Raw genomic sequence first — 16,676 nt, 5'->3', positions numbered from 1 at the left:
CAGTCCACTCAGCCCTCAGGGCCAAAAAGCAGAACAGTGCTGCCGCCTGCAACAGCTTGAGTTGGGAAGGTAACACAAGCCTGGGAAAAAAAATGTGGAAAGGGACATAACTCCAAGCTTCTTTAGAAGATTCTCCTAAGATCAGCAGCTTTCTTCAGCAAAAGACTGAAAAATGGGAGACCATGGCCAGCCTTCAGTAGCTGGAATTATTTAAGGGCAGTATAAATATAGAGCTACTGATCCATCTATAGCTTAACATTCTTACTATCCTCTTTTGCATTTTTGTTGTTTCCTTCTGGCTTTTCACATCAAAAATATCCTGCAGAATCAATGCAGACATTTTGTGAAAAAGGCTTGGTTTGAAACCTTGTCTGCACTAGCTCCTGTATAAAGTTTCACTGGGGTTTTGCTAGTACAGTCCTGCTGCTAAGTATTGATGTTCTCAGCATAGGCTGGTGGGAGAACGACAGAACAGCTGAGGCAGAAAAGACCAGAAACATCAGCATCAGCCTCTACAACAGCAGGTGGAGGGAGAGAGGAGTGGGAAAGACCAGTAAATGTGTAGGGAGAATGGAAAACCAGAAGGCTTTAGAGAAAAGATGAAAGGAGAAGGAAGGGTAAAAAAGTAGAAAAATTACACACCAACCCTAAACCTCGGGAGCAGAGACTGATTCGGAACAGGCACTTGCCTTGGGCACAGGTGGCTCAGCATAACATAACAGTCTGTAGGGACTGGAAACAAGAATGCAGATGCACACACTTAGACCACCCATTTGGAAATAAAACAGGACTACCTGTCACTCTGAGCATGTCTGTCTGGCAGGTAATATCCATGCAAGGTTATGCAGTGCATTTTGGGGCCCGTCACTACATCTTTAGAAAACACTGAAGCCCTTCAGCTGTCTTGTGTTTGGCTAGATGCAAAACCTTACTTCCTACAGCAGGATCTTCTGGAATACATGGGGGGAAAAGCATCATTCCAAGTTCAGGAAACAAAACACCACCATTATACACAGAGAAGTCTGTGTCCTATAAAAAAAACAGCCCCAGGCTCCCACCTTTTTACACGATGGATCTTTTGCCTGATCCACAGGATTTCACAACCTTCACTTCCATGGCCCTCCTACTGTTGGTCCCCATCCCTTCTCACCTGGATGAAGGCCCAAAGGGTGACAGGGAGATGAAATCTGCTCAGCCAGAATGTTGGCCCCTCCAGCCATGCCGGTGAAGGAAACAGTCTGACCAAGCTTCACTATCCATCCAAGGGACAGAGCACTGGATACCTGGCAAAGCACCTGGGGCACAGCAAGTACATTTTTGTATGGGGTGACCATGAAGAGTAAAAAGGCCTGCCCTGGAACAGCTGCAGTAATACTTTGAAAATGCCAAAACACAAAGGATCCCAATAACAAACATGGAGTCATCTATATCCACAGTGAAAAAAGCATTAAAACAAATGAACAAGACCAGCTCTGTCCTATTGATTTTCAGATAACTGTCTGGGTCTGGGAGTGACTGCAAGCACAAAATGAGAAGGTTTGGATGGAAAGTTAAATGCTATCTTGGCTCTCCTATGACCTAGCTGGCCATACGCTCTATCAAGATTCATTATTAGAACTGTAATTTGGTTACCACTACAACAGTTTCAGGCTTACCAGCAGAAGCTTGGAGCTGCTGAAGTTAAAGATGAACTTCTTAGTTTTTTTACCTATATGAATGATCATTAAACGAGATTGTTAAAGAAGCAAACTGTCAAAGCCATTTCATTTATTTCTTAATATCACATCTGTACAATTTTCATACATACAGCAGGAAATGCACATTGGTTACACAATGGCATTTGGCTGCATTTCCAAGTATAATACAGTAAGTGCAACTCCACTTAAAATGTACATTTATACAACTTAAACAAATTAAGGATTGCTACACCACTATCTGTGACAGTATAAAGCTTCATTTATGTTATGTCTCATTACTAAACCACTTCCCAGTTAAATATAAAACATATTCAATCATTTTAAAATGGCCTTTGTGGTACCCGGCCAGCATATAAAATATTTGTTGTTTAAAATTTAACCATTAACTTTTTGTTTTAAAAAATAATCCTCTAAGCCTATTTAAACATTTGCTATTGAACTGTTATACTGACACTTTGTAGCAGGAACCAAATTTTACCCTCCTTTTGTTTGCTCTTGCTTATCACCAAAAGAAGTTACATTTGCAATGTACTGCAGCTTTATTCAGATACAGCCAGGTGGTTAAACTATTTAATAATTTTGCTCAAAAGGTAAATAACATTTTTCATTAAAGAAAACAAAATTACATTTCAGAGATACTTGTCAAAATTTTAATGGGTAGAGTGCTACCAGCACTAAAAAAAAAAAAAAAAGAAATGAAAAAAAAAGAAAAGAAATAAAGAAAATTATTAATTTATCTTTTAACAAACACCCAAATATTCTTATAATTTTACTTTTGGAATACATTGGTCCACAGACCACATTCTTGTTACAGCTTACCAAATGAAAACCAAAATTTCTTATTGCCGTCCCTGTAACAGGAATGGTTCAGTTTTAAACCTCCTTTAAAAATATACATTTTACAATCCTTTCACCTCAACAAAGGTGACACTGACAATAAATACATTGGTTTGGTGGGTTTTTTCCTTCACTATGAAAAGTCTACAAATTACCTATTGTACGCCCTTTCTTTTTTAGATTTCTCCAATGCCTTGTCCATAGTTTTCTCATTTTCTCCTCTACATTTGGGGCAGTACCATTTGCCCTTTGGTTTATGGTTGAGTCCCACACAAGAGAAGTGAAACCATTCAATGGGGCACTCATCATTATCACATCCTATCATTTCTCCATAGGAGACTTGGTTGCACAAGCAGTATGTTGGCTCATTAGGGTCAATAGGAAGGTCAGGAGGAGAAGCTTCCCGCTCTGCTTTAGCCTTGGATCGTTTCTTCTTCTTGGATGTTTTTGCTTTCTTCTCCTTTGGTGTTCCTGAGGTGATGTCATCATGATCATGATTATTGGAGGCATTTTCTCGATTCTCATTATTCCTTTGCCTCCTTGATCTCTTGTTGTTGGGCTTTTCAGCCTGTGCGATTGTCTCATTCTTTGACTTATCCTGGCTGGCTTTCCCGCTGTTTCCAGTGGTGTCATTAGTCTCTTGACAAGTCTCAAACAGTTCCACATGGCTGTCCACTTGCCTTGTTCTGTTCTCAACGAGCTCCACCATCTGACTGACGATTTGGATCTTCTCGTCCCCCAGTTCCTGACTTCGAATCAAGGCTCTCTGTATGCAGTGCAACATTCTTCTCTTCTGCACAGCATCTGTCTCCCGTTTAAATTTTTCATAGTAATCATCCAGGTCCTTCAGAATCTCTGCAAAGAAGAAATAAGAACTATAAATATTTTTGACAGAGAGAATGGTAAAACAAAACCTCCCATTTTTCCTTCCATACAGCAGTAACTTCTTGTAACATGCAGTGCTGATCAAAGACAGATGCCCTGAAGCTCATATCTGACAAGCGGCTCATGGCTCCACTGGACAACTTTTGTTCTAGTTGGTCCCACAGGAATGAAATGCAAATCCTGATTTAGAAGAAAAAAGTGACTAAATGTATTTTTATGTATGTTGATAATACTTCCCTTTAAACTTTTCAGTAATTAAAAAGAACTAACTAAACCAATACACGTACCATCAAAAGTTCCAAGGTTAACTGCAAAATTAGAGGGGAAATTAATGGACATTTTCTGTATAATAACATTTTCAGTGACTGACAGAGTGGGAGAAAGAATGGGACAGAAAGAAAGAACAAACCAGTGTAGAAGTACACTGCTGGGTTATTTGACAGGAGAGGCAGAAGCACCAAATACATGGTCTGGACCCAAAGTTATTTCAGCCAATACTGTCGAGCTATTTCTGCTGAAAATATGAGGCCATGTAAATCCCTGGATTGCAAAATTAGGACTATAATATCCAGGATGTTTAGATTATTTCCTGCCTATACTTTCTGTAAAATACATGTTGCTACTTTTAAAACACAGAAATATTATCTCATTAAATATTTACTGCAAAGCAGGAGGTAAAGTTGAAAGATAACATTAAAGATGATAGATAACAATAGGAAGAGCTAGAGCTTCTGCTTTAAAATAAGTTACATCCTGAATTGCACCTCAAAGATTGTTCTAACAGTTCTAAAAAAACAACAATGCACAAAATATCTAAAGCTTCAGGAATGGCTCTGGGAACTTATTTTTAAGAAGATGTTTTTGAGTTTCATTATGATACAAAAATCGACTACAGCATACAGGACACTCAGCACTTCATATTAAGCCCACAAAAACACACAAAATGTTTTTCTTGCATCTCCTTTCTTCTCTGAAATTTCCCTTTTTCACAGATTAGAACAATCTTGTCTTAGAGGAGCAAAATACACTGAGATATAAAATCTGACCTCAATTTATCTAACAGGAACCAGGATCTCTCATACATGCCAATGGTGTTACCAAAACTTTTTTAAACTTATATTTATTTATTTATTAATAGGAGAGTATGACACATATGCAAACCAAGAGTTACCCTGTGGTTTAGGTTTTGTCTTTCCTGGGCAGTTTTTAAACACATATGCTTTCCAGTGAAGGCATGGAAATATTATATAAGCTTTACTTTAGTTTTTAGACCAGCAGTTTGTGCTTCACACATTGGTTAAGCACGACCTGTCAGCTGGTTCTGTAATATAACCTATCTGACTAAATCAGTATTCCAATATGCTATTAACCATTTTAAGCAACTGGTGATTTTTTTTTTTTACCTAAAAAAAAAATACCGAAACAAAACAACAATAAAAAGATACCAAAAAGAAATCCAAACCCAAGATGCCACCAAAAGATCTTTCAAACATACAGCAGATTCCACATTCAGGAAGGCTGAGAAAGCAGAGTTAATAATTTTCAGTGACTGAAATGCAGAAGTTTTATGCTTTAAGCTTTGGCACTTGACTGATGTCATCAATTTAACCCATCAGAATCTGGAGGGTGGTCATCTCCCAGGAAGAACAATCTGTCTCAACAGCATAAAACAATTGCCGACTGAAGTTCGGCGTTGAGAAAACTTCGGTTCTAGCACTGCACCCTGCCATTGCGGCCCGGTAGCAGCTCCGGGCCCGGCGCTGTTGTGCGGGAGGAGCCCTGGCTGCGGGCTGGGATCCCGCAGAGCGCCGCCGAGCGCGGCCCGGCACGGGCGTGTTTGGTATGTGAGACACGGAGCGGGAGCTGCCGCAAAGCCGGGGATGCTCAGCACCGGCGCCGGGAGCGCGCTGCCTGCTCGGGGCTCAGAGAGCCATCGGGGCGGCCGTGCCGCGCTCGGGGCTGGCTGGAGCTGCCCGCCTCGGCAGCCTCAGTTCGCGGCAATCCCAGGAAACCGCGCTCCCGCCCCGTGCTGCAAACAGCGGGAGCGGAAAGCCGCGCACTGAGCCACGGGCGAACGCACTCTCCTGGCATCACGAACGCCACTCACTCGGGGAGAAACCATGCGGCCAGAGCATTACTCCCAGCGCAGCTCCGCAGCCTCACGGGGGCTCAGACACCTCGGAAAGAGGGCGAGCGGGACACGGGCGAGGGCCCGGCCCCCTCCCCGCCCCTCTGCGGCGCCCGGGGCCGCCCCGGAGGTGACGGAGCCGCCATTGTTCTCGGGCAGGAAACCGGGGCGTCCCCGCGGAACCCGCGGCGGTCCCGGGGGCGCGGGGGGGGCGGGGCGGCCCCGCCTCCGCCGTCCCGAACAGGCCCTCCCGGGGTAACAAGCAATTGATTGACACGGAGCAGCGACCAATCACGGCGGGCGGGAGCGCGCTCCCGCCCGCCCCCTCCGGCCATTCACGAGCGAAGTGCGGCTGGAGCAGCGGCGCGCCCCCCCCTTCCCCCGGGACACGTCAGTCATTCTCCGGACGGCCAAGGTGGCCCCGCCCCCTGCTGCGGACCCGGCCAATCAGAGCGCGCCGGCCGGGGCCGGCCGAGATATTCAAATCAACCCCACGGAAAAGTTGCTTCTCGAAACGTCACGAGGGGGCGGGGGCGCGAGACGGGTCGGCCCGGCCACGGAACCAATCCGCGCGGGGAGGCGGGGCGCGGCCGGCCCGTGGGGACGCCCCCGCCCTATCAGCGCCCCCGACGGGCGTGGCGAACCGCGATATGCTAACGAGGGGTGTCTATAAAAAGACCACGGACGCCCCTTCTCAGCACAGCGCGGAGGTGCCCGCTGGACGTGGCTTAGTGGGGCACGATGCCCGCCCTGTCCTTTTCTTCCCCTCCCACCCCCGACAGCCCCCGCGGGCTCCTGAGGAAGTTTCCCCCGGACCCTTCCCCCGGGAACTGACGGGCTCTCAGGGCGAGCTGCCCGAGGAGCGGCTGAGGCTACGGCAGGCAGTGCTCGCTGCCCACCGCCCCTAAGGCCACATGCACAGGGGCGCGGGCAAGGAGAGGGGGTCCTCCTTTTCCGGCACCCCGGCTGTCACCGCTACCTGCGGCACAGAATAAAGAGGCCCCCCCCCTCCCCCTCCCTTCCCGAACGGACGCCAGCAACCAAGTGACAAAGCTGCCCCGAGTCCCGCAAACCGGCCTCCCCTTCCTTCCCTCCGCCCGTGGGGACGGGGACGGCGTGCCCCGAGCGCGGGGAGGGGAGGGGGCGCTTCAGCCCTGCCATAAACGCGACCGTGTGTGTCGTCCCCCCCCCACACTCACACCGCACACGCCGGTCCTGCCCCCTCGGCCCCCCCGCCCCACGGAGCGGGGCTGTTTCACCGGGTGAAACGAAACCCACCGAGGAGGGAGCAAAGAAAGCACACCCTGCCCCCCACTCTCGCCTAACCCCCCTCTCCTCCCTCCCTCCTTCACTAGCTGCTTCTCTCCCCTACTACAGCCATAATGAATACTGTACATTCCTAAATGTTGTGCTGTAATCTCTCCCCCTCTATCCACCCAGCACTTTCTTCCGTACCCCCAAACCCTTCCACCTCAGCCCCACGGCTAGGGACGGCCCCCCTTTGTGCACCGCACACCCCACTTCCCTGCCCCCGCCTTCTTGGCCAGCAATTTACACAGAAAAGCAGAGTCCTTGCTTAATAAGAAAAGCCGGAGACCTTTTGTTCCGCCCCATGACAAGAGCTAACGCTGCAGATCAGTCCCTCTCTCTCCTCGGATCTTTCCTCCCGGCTTTCTTCCTCCTTTTACCTCCCAAAAATAAAACTACCATCCCTGTGGGGTGCAGAGGGGCAAACGGAGCCGAGTCTCAGCTCTAAAGAAAAGAAAGGGAAAGACACCCTTCCCCCCTGAGCCCCAAACCACACACACGGACACACACATACATAGAAAGCACTTACCTTGATATTTGGCGTCAATTTCCCTCATCAAGGAGACATTTCTCTGCAGATCGAAGGGCATAGACTCGATGGAGTCCAGATAATCCTCCACATAGTTCACTAGGTGAAGCTGGTCTCCGTTTGCAGGACTCAACATTTTCATCCGGCAAAGAAAAAAAAATGCTTCCCCACACCTCTCCGTGTGAGAGCAAGTGCTGCTCCCTTCAAAGACGGTAACCCCGATGAAGGTCTCACTCCCTGCCCACCTCTCTCGGTAGCTCCCCCCCAAAAAACCGAGGGAAGCTACATCTGACTCCTCTTGTATGAAAAAGAGGGAGAGAGACACACACACACACCCTCCGCTAGTTCCCTACAGCCAGCAGCAGCTGATTGAATGGCTGTCGTTGTGGGTAATTCACGAAGGAGGTGGTAAGAACAATCAGAGGGATTTGTGTGTGTGTGTGTGTGTGTGTGTGTGTGGGGAGGGGAGGGGGGGAGGAGGAGGAGGAGAAAGGAGAGGGGCTTAAACCAGCTCCTCCGAAACAATCTGGAAACAAAATGTGCTCTGCAAAGTGTCTGTCAGAGGCAGCGGCAGCCCCTCTGCCTGCGCCAGCGCCGCTCTGCTCCGCTTCTCCTCCGCTCCCCCCTTCCCCGCTCTCCTCCTCACCGCCGCCGCCGCCGCCGCTCCCCGGCGATATCAACGCAGCCTCCTCGCTCCCATACGCCGCGCTAGATCCAACGTGGAAAACCCAAATACCAGTTTCAAACACTTGGGAAACATTCGGCCCCGCCAGCCAGGGCGCATGCGCTCTCTCCCAGCGCTGTGTACACACACACACACACACACACACACACTCACACACTCACCGCACACACTCAATCCCTTCCCCCGCCCGGAACCTCCGCATATCCATCGTCCCGCCTCCCTTACTCACGTTTGGGGAGGGAGGGAAGGCGGCGGGGATGCGGGCCGAGCCAGGGGGCGGGCGGCGCAGGGCCGGCGTGGGCGTGGGGTGAAGGAAGCCCCGGGGAAGGCGGAGGCTCCGGTGAAGTTGTGCGGAGGCTGCGAGGCGAGCGGCCCGCGGGGAGGCTGGAGGGATCGCGGGGGCAAGTGAATGCTTTTGCGATACGGTACCGGGACTTTGGAGAAGTCTCGCCTCCTGCAAGCTCGCTCCAGGATGGAGCGGCTGCGAGGCCTTTCCTAGGAGAGGGGAACACTGAGAACCGTGCGACGCCACCCCGCGCTGCGGGCTGGGCTGTGCCCGGCGCGGCGCCGGACGCCGATGGGAAACGGGGAGCGTTCCGTCCCTCCCTCCTCAGCGGGCACCCGCATCCATCACCCCGCGGAGCCTGACAGCCGCCCCAGCCAATCACCGCGCCCCTCGCGTCCCGCCCCGCGGCTCTCTCGGCCAATCCCCGCTGTAACACCGCTGCCCGGGATACCGCGCGCCGCGGCAGAGGGGGCGGTAACGCCCGAAGGGAGGGGGCGGACCTGCGCATGCGCGGTTCCTCTGGCGACGGGGAGAAAATGGAGCCGTTAGGGACGCAGCGCGCCTACGTTTCCCAGCGGTCCCTCGGCGGTTGCGCACGCGAGAGGCTGGGCTGGCTGGAAGGTGGGAGGGGAGGAAAAGGGAAGGAGGGAGGACGGCCGAGGGACAGAACTTGCTGCGGCTCCCTTGTTCGTGGCAGTGGCGAGGGAAGGGTCATTGGGGGACGCCGCCGGGAGCTACGTTGTAGAGGAGGCTGGCGGCGGAACGCCCCCGTCCCGCATGGTTGCTGGCGAGGAGCAGAAGGGGCGCCCGGGTACAGCCCTGTGCCCCCCGCTTTCTCTCCGCCGGAGTAACCCGGGGTTCATGCGGAGGAACCCCGCTGCCGGTCAGCATTGCCTTTGTGTCCTGGAGTCGTCACGTCCCGCAGCCTGCAGGCACCCGGCTCTGCCAGGATTGGGGCGCGAGGAGCGGGGAAGGCGGAGCTGGAAAGACCTACCCCAGCTCTGCTGAAGCAAAACAACGTGCGCTTTCTGCCTCTTGTTTTTTTTTTAGCAGACGTCACTGGCAATCCCCTAATTTAGGGGAGACTGAGTCATCACTTCTGAGCGCCCCGACTCGCTGGTGCAGTCGCTGCTGAGTGAGGCCCTGAGGTTGTGCCCGCTGCAGGGAGCGGAGGGAGCGGCGGCCTCGCTGGGCACCTCAGCGTCTCAGCCCCTGTTAAATGTTCTTGCTGCTGCCGTCAGCCAGCTTCGTGTGTGAACGTCCGGAGCTGGGGTTTTCAGGGAAGAACAGGCAGCTCTTCAGCAATACTACCAATATCCTCCCTGCCACCCTCCAGTGGGAGAAATGCACCCAAGTTCTTTTCTGAGGAGTGGAGACGGAGAGTAGACCAAACTTTTTGAAGTGATACAGACCCGCTGTTTCGGGCTAATGTCAGAGGGCACTTCCTTGTTTTCTGAAGATAACTGTAAGTTCTCCCGTTGTCTTCCTCTCGTTTTCTGTTTCCATGAGCTGCTGTAACAAAATGAGTTGCTGAAGTAAAAAGTAAACCTTCCATACACAAAAATATTCGGGTTTTTTTTTTTTGTTTGTTTGGTTGGTTTTTTTTACTTAGAAGCACCCTGGCACCTAGGCAGTGCTCCAAGCCAGTGTTTCTGGACCTGTGTGCTCTGGTTTACTGTGGCATAGAGAGTGGCTTGTCTAATGGCAGTACTAGCCTGGGAATACCTATTCTAGATTGTTGGCACCAATTTGGTAGTTAGACCCTGTTTCACCCTTGGCCTCAAAAAGGTGAGCCACTGTCAGCAATTAAAGGTAGTTAACAGTCCCCTGGGTAGTGTAAGAATTCAAGCCAAATAATTACGATTCAGTAGAGATAAGACATCTGAAAAGAATACAGATGAGTCCTAAAAAGAGTAATTCTTGCAAAAAAGATAATTATCATTCTAGACACACACAAGTAATTACACATATGAATAAGAAATGAGTTTGTAAAAGTACTTGCTAATTTATTAAACAGGAACTTTTGTCCCTCCTCCTAATTGGCAAAAAAAAAAAAAAAAAAAAAAAAATCAGGAAGGGAAACGCTGAAGTGTAATTGTAGCCTGCTAAATTTCAGCAATCTGCTCAAAAATATTGATAGTTTGGATGCGCTGAGGTTAGAGAGCTTGGTATCATCTGGCTCTTAAAAGTGCTATCTACTAGATTCTCTGTTAGCTTCTCTTACGTTACTAGAAGAGTGACGGAGAGAAAACTATCATGGGACTTTGCACAAGTCCCTGGGACAGGAAGGGACTGAGCTCCCCTGACGATGCATTTGGTATCCACTTTGAAGGTCCTCTTTTACAGCTCTTAAAGGTGATGCTCAGTGCTTTGTATAGTGCTGTAATATATACCTGTACTCAGAAATACCAATTCTCTGCACACTCCCCTCTAGGCTCAGCAGCAGGTCAGCCATTGTTTAGGAAGCTGCGGGGGGAGGGAAGGATAAAATCAAGTCTGTATGTACATCTCTAGAGTGGAAAGTTTTAGAAGGTATGGAGCCGATGCCCATTACCCATATCTGCTTTTCCTCCTCCTCTGCTTTCTTCTTATTTTGGCCTCTTGCCTCTGAACTACAATTGGTGAGAAATGGGAGATTTTGTATAGAGTTTTAGATGGGGTTTTTTTCATATTAGGGGCCCCTTCTTAGCCTGGAGAAGAATTCACAAGTAGAAGTGAATGTCACATGCTGAAGAAGGAAGAAACTTCCAGGCTTCATATTATTCCTATTTCCTATATTTGACTAGAGGATAAAAGTATCTATCTCTCCTCCTTTGGCTCCCAAGCCTCTGTTTATAGGAAATCTTTCCTATTTAGAACCCCAGATATCTGAGGTTTTCAGAGGTTTCTTGAAGCTGTTGCCTTACTACTGATCTAAACTCACAGCAATTGGAATCAAGGGAATTTATAACCAGATCAACACCTTGCACAACTACTGTGTCACACACGTACTATGTGTGTATATACAAAATATACTTCATATAATATAATGTTTTAGTAATTGTAGATGTTCCAGTCATTATGGTTATTCCAGTTAATCAGCACAAAGTTCAGAATACTTGATATGAGGAACATAAAATCCCAACCTCCAAATGTTCCACAAATGCATGTACTGTGTAACTGGTACAAGGAATTCTGACTCCCTCCTTTCTTCTCCTCTCCCTTAGCTGAATATTGGTATATAAAATACTATGTTATCATTACAGCTGTATTTCTGTTTATTGGAAAAGATAGTATCTTCTGATCATTTGTCATTATACTTCATAGTACAGAGGAATCAGATGGGTTTATTCCTGCTAATGAATTGCTGTTTCTGCACCATTTAGTAGCTTAATCCCTCTTCTATAGTTACATATGCTTGGAGGGTTTTTTCTTTGCTTGTTTGTCTGTTTCTAAGGCTAAATTCATGCTTATGTGGATGATGGTAATAGAATTTTACAAATCTGTTGATTTTGCTTGGGGTCCAAAGTTTTGAAACTAAAGTACAGTTAACATGCAAGATGAGCAGAGCTGTGTTTTGCAGGTACAAAGATCAGCAAAGTCCTGGTTCAACCTTTCATGCAATATGCATTGGCTGTGCCCTGGATAGTATATATTGTTTACAGATTTTTAGGCCAGAAATACCTGTTCATGTCACAGCATGATGTTGGATGAATAGATTTGAAAATCCGGAAAACAAATCTAGTTGAGTTTGTCCTTTTTCTGCTTCTCAGTAAAAGCTCAAGAACTTCGTGAACTTTCCAAATGCCTACCCAACACTGGCCTGCCATTCTAAACTTCTTTTTTTTATCAGTCAAGTAAGAAAAAAGGTATTTCACTCGATACACCTTATCTCCTCCTCTGTTTGCCCCAAGGCAGTTGCACTCACTGCCTCTTCTCTCACCTGTTTCCTGGCTACTGCCTTCTTTTTCTTGCACCTGCTGCAATGGTGCACTTCCAAAGCATAGTGAGCTTAAACAGCATTACACTGACATTAATGGTGAGCAAAAAATTCTGACTGGAACAAGTCAATGTGCATTGCAATAGAAGGCCAAGGCAAAAGTACATCTGAATTGTCCCAGAGTGTCAATGGAACGAACACAGATCAAGTGCCACATATTCCATGGGCTCCACATTCCTTTAGTGAGTTCAAGAGAGATACACCTCAGCAGTTTGAAACCACTGACAAAGACACCAGTCTGAGTCCTGACTGAATTCATACCAAACCTCAGACTTGTTTCTGTCATCTGTGGTGCAGGACCCAAACACTTCTGATGGAAAACAGGCAGTGTATGTCAAGAGCAGTTGGTGGGTAGGTTTTCTGAACAGTAGTAGGTGGTGCTAAAAGGTAACAGACTTTTGGTGAAAGCAGTAAAGTTTAATTAGTCGTATATGTCCACCAATGAACTTTTGCAATGTTACTCCCTGTCCCCAGAATTACCCTTTTCAAATAGGTTTCTCAAGATGATTTCCCTTTTATAAAACATACTCTTTATCTTGTGAATATTTAGTGGAATGACCACTCAAAATTTACAATATTTCTGAGCCAAGCATTTGTAATAAGATTGCGGCAATTTTTAGTCTCCTTTTAAAAATCAAACAAGATTCTGAAACAAACCCATAAGCACCTAGATTTTGTAAAAAAGACTATAAAAGTTAAGTCAAAATGTGTCTGTAATTACAGATTACTACAGAGCACCAATAGAAATTCAGACAACTGCAGTGGATTTAGCTCATCTTTGCTTCTGGTTTGTAATTTGTCTTTATAACCTTTGCCTCTGTATTTTCTCAGGTTCAGCTTCCTTGCAAGGTTTCTGTACTAGAACTTGATGAGAAGGGCCACAGATACTGGAAACATGCTCTTGTTAACACAGCAAATGCACCCTTTTTCTTCTGTCAGCAATTCTAAGATGGTGTGGTTGAATTTTTAGATGAAAAAATATAGCACCTTTAGCAACAGGGGGAAAACTAAAACATTACAAAGCATGTGTCTCCTAATAATAAATGGAAATGGAAAATTGTTTTTAGCTTTATTCATGTATGATACAAAACATGCTCTGGGATCTTACCTCTGGGGGCAAATCTTACAGGTATTCCTGGGACTGGAAACTGGAAAATATAGAAGTCAGGTGAGCCAAAATCCCCAAAGATCCTTCTGGCATACCACAGAAATGTTGCCAGCACTGCTGGTGGGCAGCATACACAGCTGTACTTCTAACAGGCTTCCTTCTTGATCAAGGATGGAGGGGAAACATTGCCTTCTTACACACGTAGATAAAGGGACAAAAAACATAGAGATCCCTTCTGAGGTGTTCAGGAGTCACCTCTTTACTTTAGATTTTCAGTTTTTAATTTAAAGGAAGTTTTAGCTTTAATGATTCCTAAGAAAAACATAAGAACATGACCTGACAATATTTAGTACATATGTGTCCCCTTGAAACAACAGTTTCCCTTAAGCTCAGACAGACATACTGCAGTGGGATTGTGACTAAGAGCTGTACTGCTCTGCAGATCACATTTCCTCCTGGCTATTCAGCAAGTACAGCAGGCCCAGGCCTGGCACTGATCATATGTGCCTCGGCTCCAACTGCCTGCATACGTGAAAGGTATCTTCTACTCCAGGTGGAAGCAAAGGTCTCCTGATGGCAAAAACTCTTTTGCTGCTCTTCTGTCTTTTTGGTAGAGGACTGTTGTGTCCTTGCACATGTCCCAGAGCAGGAGTAAGGGTACAGGTATAGATGGCATAAAGTGGAGGTATGCTTACAGCCACAGACCAATTGATTCTGAGAATGATGTATTTTTAACATGAATAATTTATGTTTTTTATCTACCAGGATTAGTTTTGCTTTTATTTAAAATTAGGTTCTTCTTGTACTTTGGTGCTTGAAGAACACTTTCCTCTGTTCCAGTGGATGTATTCTACTGCATTAAATCTCAAGCGTGAATGATGTTAGCTGTTTATTTCAGGCATTTAATAATTGCGGTTTTCCCACCATCAGAAATAACATTTTACAGCAGGATGTAGAGGTTTCGGGACTAAACGCTAAAAGCCAGTCTAGCTAGCACAGACACTAAGCCTTCTGAAACCAATGGGAAAAAAAAGCTCTTGCATTCTTCTGATCCATTGGCAGTTTCATCCATGATAGCTAAACCTGGAATTAAGGCTAAAAAACATCCACTGTTACTTTGTATTGATTTGAACTCTGTCAAAGTGCTTGGAACCTTACAGAACAAAGAAGACAACAGAGTTGATGACAACTCTTAACTAGATGTGTGTTGAACAGCAAGACATCAAAACCAGCTCATTGTGGAAGCTGAAATAATTGGCTTGTGAAGCTTCCTGAGAAACATACAAAGCAAACATTTACAAAGGTTATTGGATGGTATCTTGAGTTTTATCTTAGGTAGTCTTGAATTAACAAACCCATAAAATAGATTTCTTATTTGATCAAGAAGTTACTATTGTTAAATGGCAAATTCTATGGAAAATACCTACTAAAAAAAACCACAACATTTGCCACTGTTAGGGTTTTATATCTGATATACTCTAAAATGAAGTAAGGTGTAGACACACATCAAGTATGTAAAAGCAGTAATTTTAAATAATCTTGTGAGAAAAATCTATTAAAAGTCATCCCTAGCAGACAGAAGAGGAAACAATACAAATGCTTCTGTGAGGCAGCTCACCACAGGTAGATCTGCAGCATCCAGTCAAGAAAAGCCTTGAGCGCTCAGTATTCCCTTCCTCCCAAAGGCCAGCAAGGTGCTTTAGCAGGTAACAGTGGTCTGAGAGACCTGAAAAGGCTCTGCCCTCAACAGTCTGTTGAGATGATTGTGTGGAAGACAGTCAGGAGCAGGACAGACAATGTGCTGGCATTGGCTGTTCACTCTCTTCTTGTACAAGAGCAAGGGTGGTCACAATTGGAGCTCACAGGCCTTGACTTCAACAGATGACAAGAGGGTGCTTCCTGAAGATGGCACTAGACCTGCAGTACTCCTTGGCAAAGCCCGAGATTGAGGTGGGTTCACAGAGAAAGGGGAAATTAATGGTACAGCAGTCTACCGAGGATGGGTACAAAAACCTGGGCGGGGGGGTGGGGGGTGAGTAAAAAAACCCCAGGAATTCAGTTGAGAATGCCATCTGGTTGGAAGCCAGAAATATATCTGGAAAGATATTCACAGAATCATAGAAAGCCTTGGTTTGGAAAGGACCTTAAGTATGATACGTTTTTCAACCCCTCTGTCATGAGCAGGGACACCTTTCACTTAGACCAGGTTGCTCAGTGCCCCATCCAACCTGGCTGTGAACACTTCCAAGGATTGGGTGGGCATCCACAGTTTCTCTGAGCAATCTGTTCCAAAACCTCCCTATCCTATGAGTAAATAATTTCTTCCTAACATGTATCTAAATCTCTCATTTCTTAGTTGAGAACTCTTCCCCCCTTGCGCTATCACTATCTGTACACGTAAAAAGTCACTCTCCCCATTTTAAAGTCCTCTTTAGGTACTGGAAGGTGTTGTTTTTCTAGAGCCTTCTCCAGGTTGAACAACCCCAGCTCTCTCAGCCTGTCTTCATAGGATACCTGTTCCACCCCTCTGATCATCTTTGTGATTATAAATTTGTGGAATTCTCACTTGTTTCCTTGGTACCTGTTCATAGTTACTTTTGGAAACAAGGTACTAGCTCAAAAATACTTTTGGTACCCTTATGTCTGTTCCATTACAGTGTTATTCACTGTAACTGAGTAGCTTATAGTTTCCCAAGTGGTCTAAGGTACTGCAGCCACTTAAGCTCCATTTCCAAGGAAAGGAAAGGAAAAAGGAAAGGAATCCCCAGTGAGGAAGCAGACTTTGACAGTCAGCTAGGTTAAAGGCTGGGGTACCTCACCAAGTACAGTCATTTTGGAAAATGTCCAGGTCAGGTAACAGTTTATACAAGTATATGGGAGTCGGAGGGGAGGCGTAAGTGGTTTCTGAGACTCTGATTTATTAAGTCCAGTTTGGGAATGTCACACCATGTTTTATTTTCAGGAGCTAACAGGCTGCCAGCCGTTCTCTGACCTGAAAGGCAATGCAAATATAGATTCACTCCCCCAAGTGACCGGATTGACTTGGTACGGTGGAGCCCATTTCGCTAAATTAGTCACACACTTCCTACAAACATCTCCCTTAAAAATCTCGCTAAGAAGCAGCCGCGCTGCGGTCATACCGAAGCAGAAGGCTAGGTAGGCTTTGTTTCGGGGGCCCGGCCGGCCCCAAGCCCCGCACCGCAGGCTCACCTCGGCACCGGCGCGGCCCGGCGG

General features: G+C 46.8%; 2 protein-coding genes across 6 annotated transcripts in view; one reads left to right on the top strand and one right to left on the bottom strand.

Moving 5' to 3' along the window:
- Positions 1–1,736: 1,736 nt before the first annotated feature.
- ING1 (inhibitor of growth family member 1) lies at positions 1,737–8,608 on the bottom strand. 2 transcript variants are annotated; one of them, XM_015621092.3, is made up of 2 exons: positions 7,385–8,608; positions 1,737–3,389 (listed from the first exon to the last, which is right to left on the bottom strand). In XM_015621092.3, exons 1-2 carry the CDS (start codon positions 7,524–7,526, stop codon positions 2,686–2,688), a joined length of 846 nt encoding a protein of 281 aa, XP_015476578.1. In that variant the 5' UTR covers positions 7,527–8,608; the 3' UTR covers positions 1,737–2,685. The 2 variants fall into 2 exon arrangements, with proteins under 2 accessions (XP_015476578.1, XP_015476595.1); XM_015621109.2 differs by lacking the exon at positions 7,385–8,608 and adding an exon at positions 5,527–5,657.
- Positions 8,609–8,983: 375 nt separating this feature from the next.
- The window catches only part of CARS2 (cysteinyl-tRNA synthetase 2, mitochondrial), a 43,504-nt gene continuing 35,811 nt past the window's right edge, over positions 8,984–16,676 (top strand). For 3 of the 4 annotated variants that reach the window (XR_004496469.1, XR_004496468.1, XM_015621061.2), the window contains exons 1-2: positions 15,324–15,392; positions 16,405–16,487. Coding sequence is in view for 1 of the 4 variants with exons in the window: in XM_015621061.2 (XP_015476547.2) it covers positions 15,324–15,392; positions 16,405–16,487 (152 nt within the window). In the remaining 3 variants the exon portion in view is untranslated. Of the gene's footprint in view, positions 9,821–15,323; positions 15,393–16,404; positions 16,488–16,676 lie in introns of those variants that run through there. The other variant, XM_033512878.1, reaches the window with a different exon arrangement.

The sequence above is a fragment of the Parus major genome, chromosome 1 (assembly GCF_001522545.3).
Source record: "Parus major isolate Abel chromosome 1, Parus_major1.1, whole genome shotgun sequence".
Taxonomy (NCBI): domain Eukaryota; kingdom Metazoa; phylum Chordata; class Aves; order Passeriformes; family Paridae; genus Parus; species Parus major.
This window is presented reverse-complemented; position numbering and strand designations above follow the sequence as displayed.

What these genes read in the sequence shown, in the direction of transcription:
- ING1 (XM_015621092.3), bottom strand. Translation starts at nt 7,526, where the DNA reads ATGAAAATGTTGAGTCCTGCAAACGGAGACCAGCTTCACCTAGTGAAC. An exon ending in AATTGACGCCAAATATCAAG is followed by an intron (nt 3,390 to 7,384) that starts GTAAGTGCTTTC and finishes TCTTCTTTGCAG; the next exon opens with AGATTCTGAAGGACCTGGAT.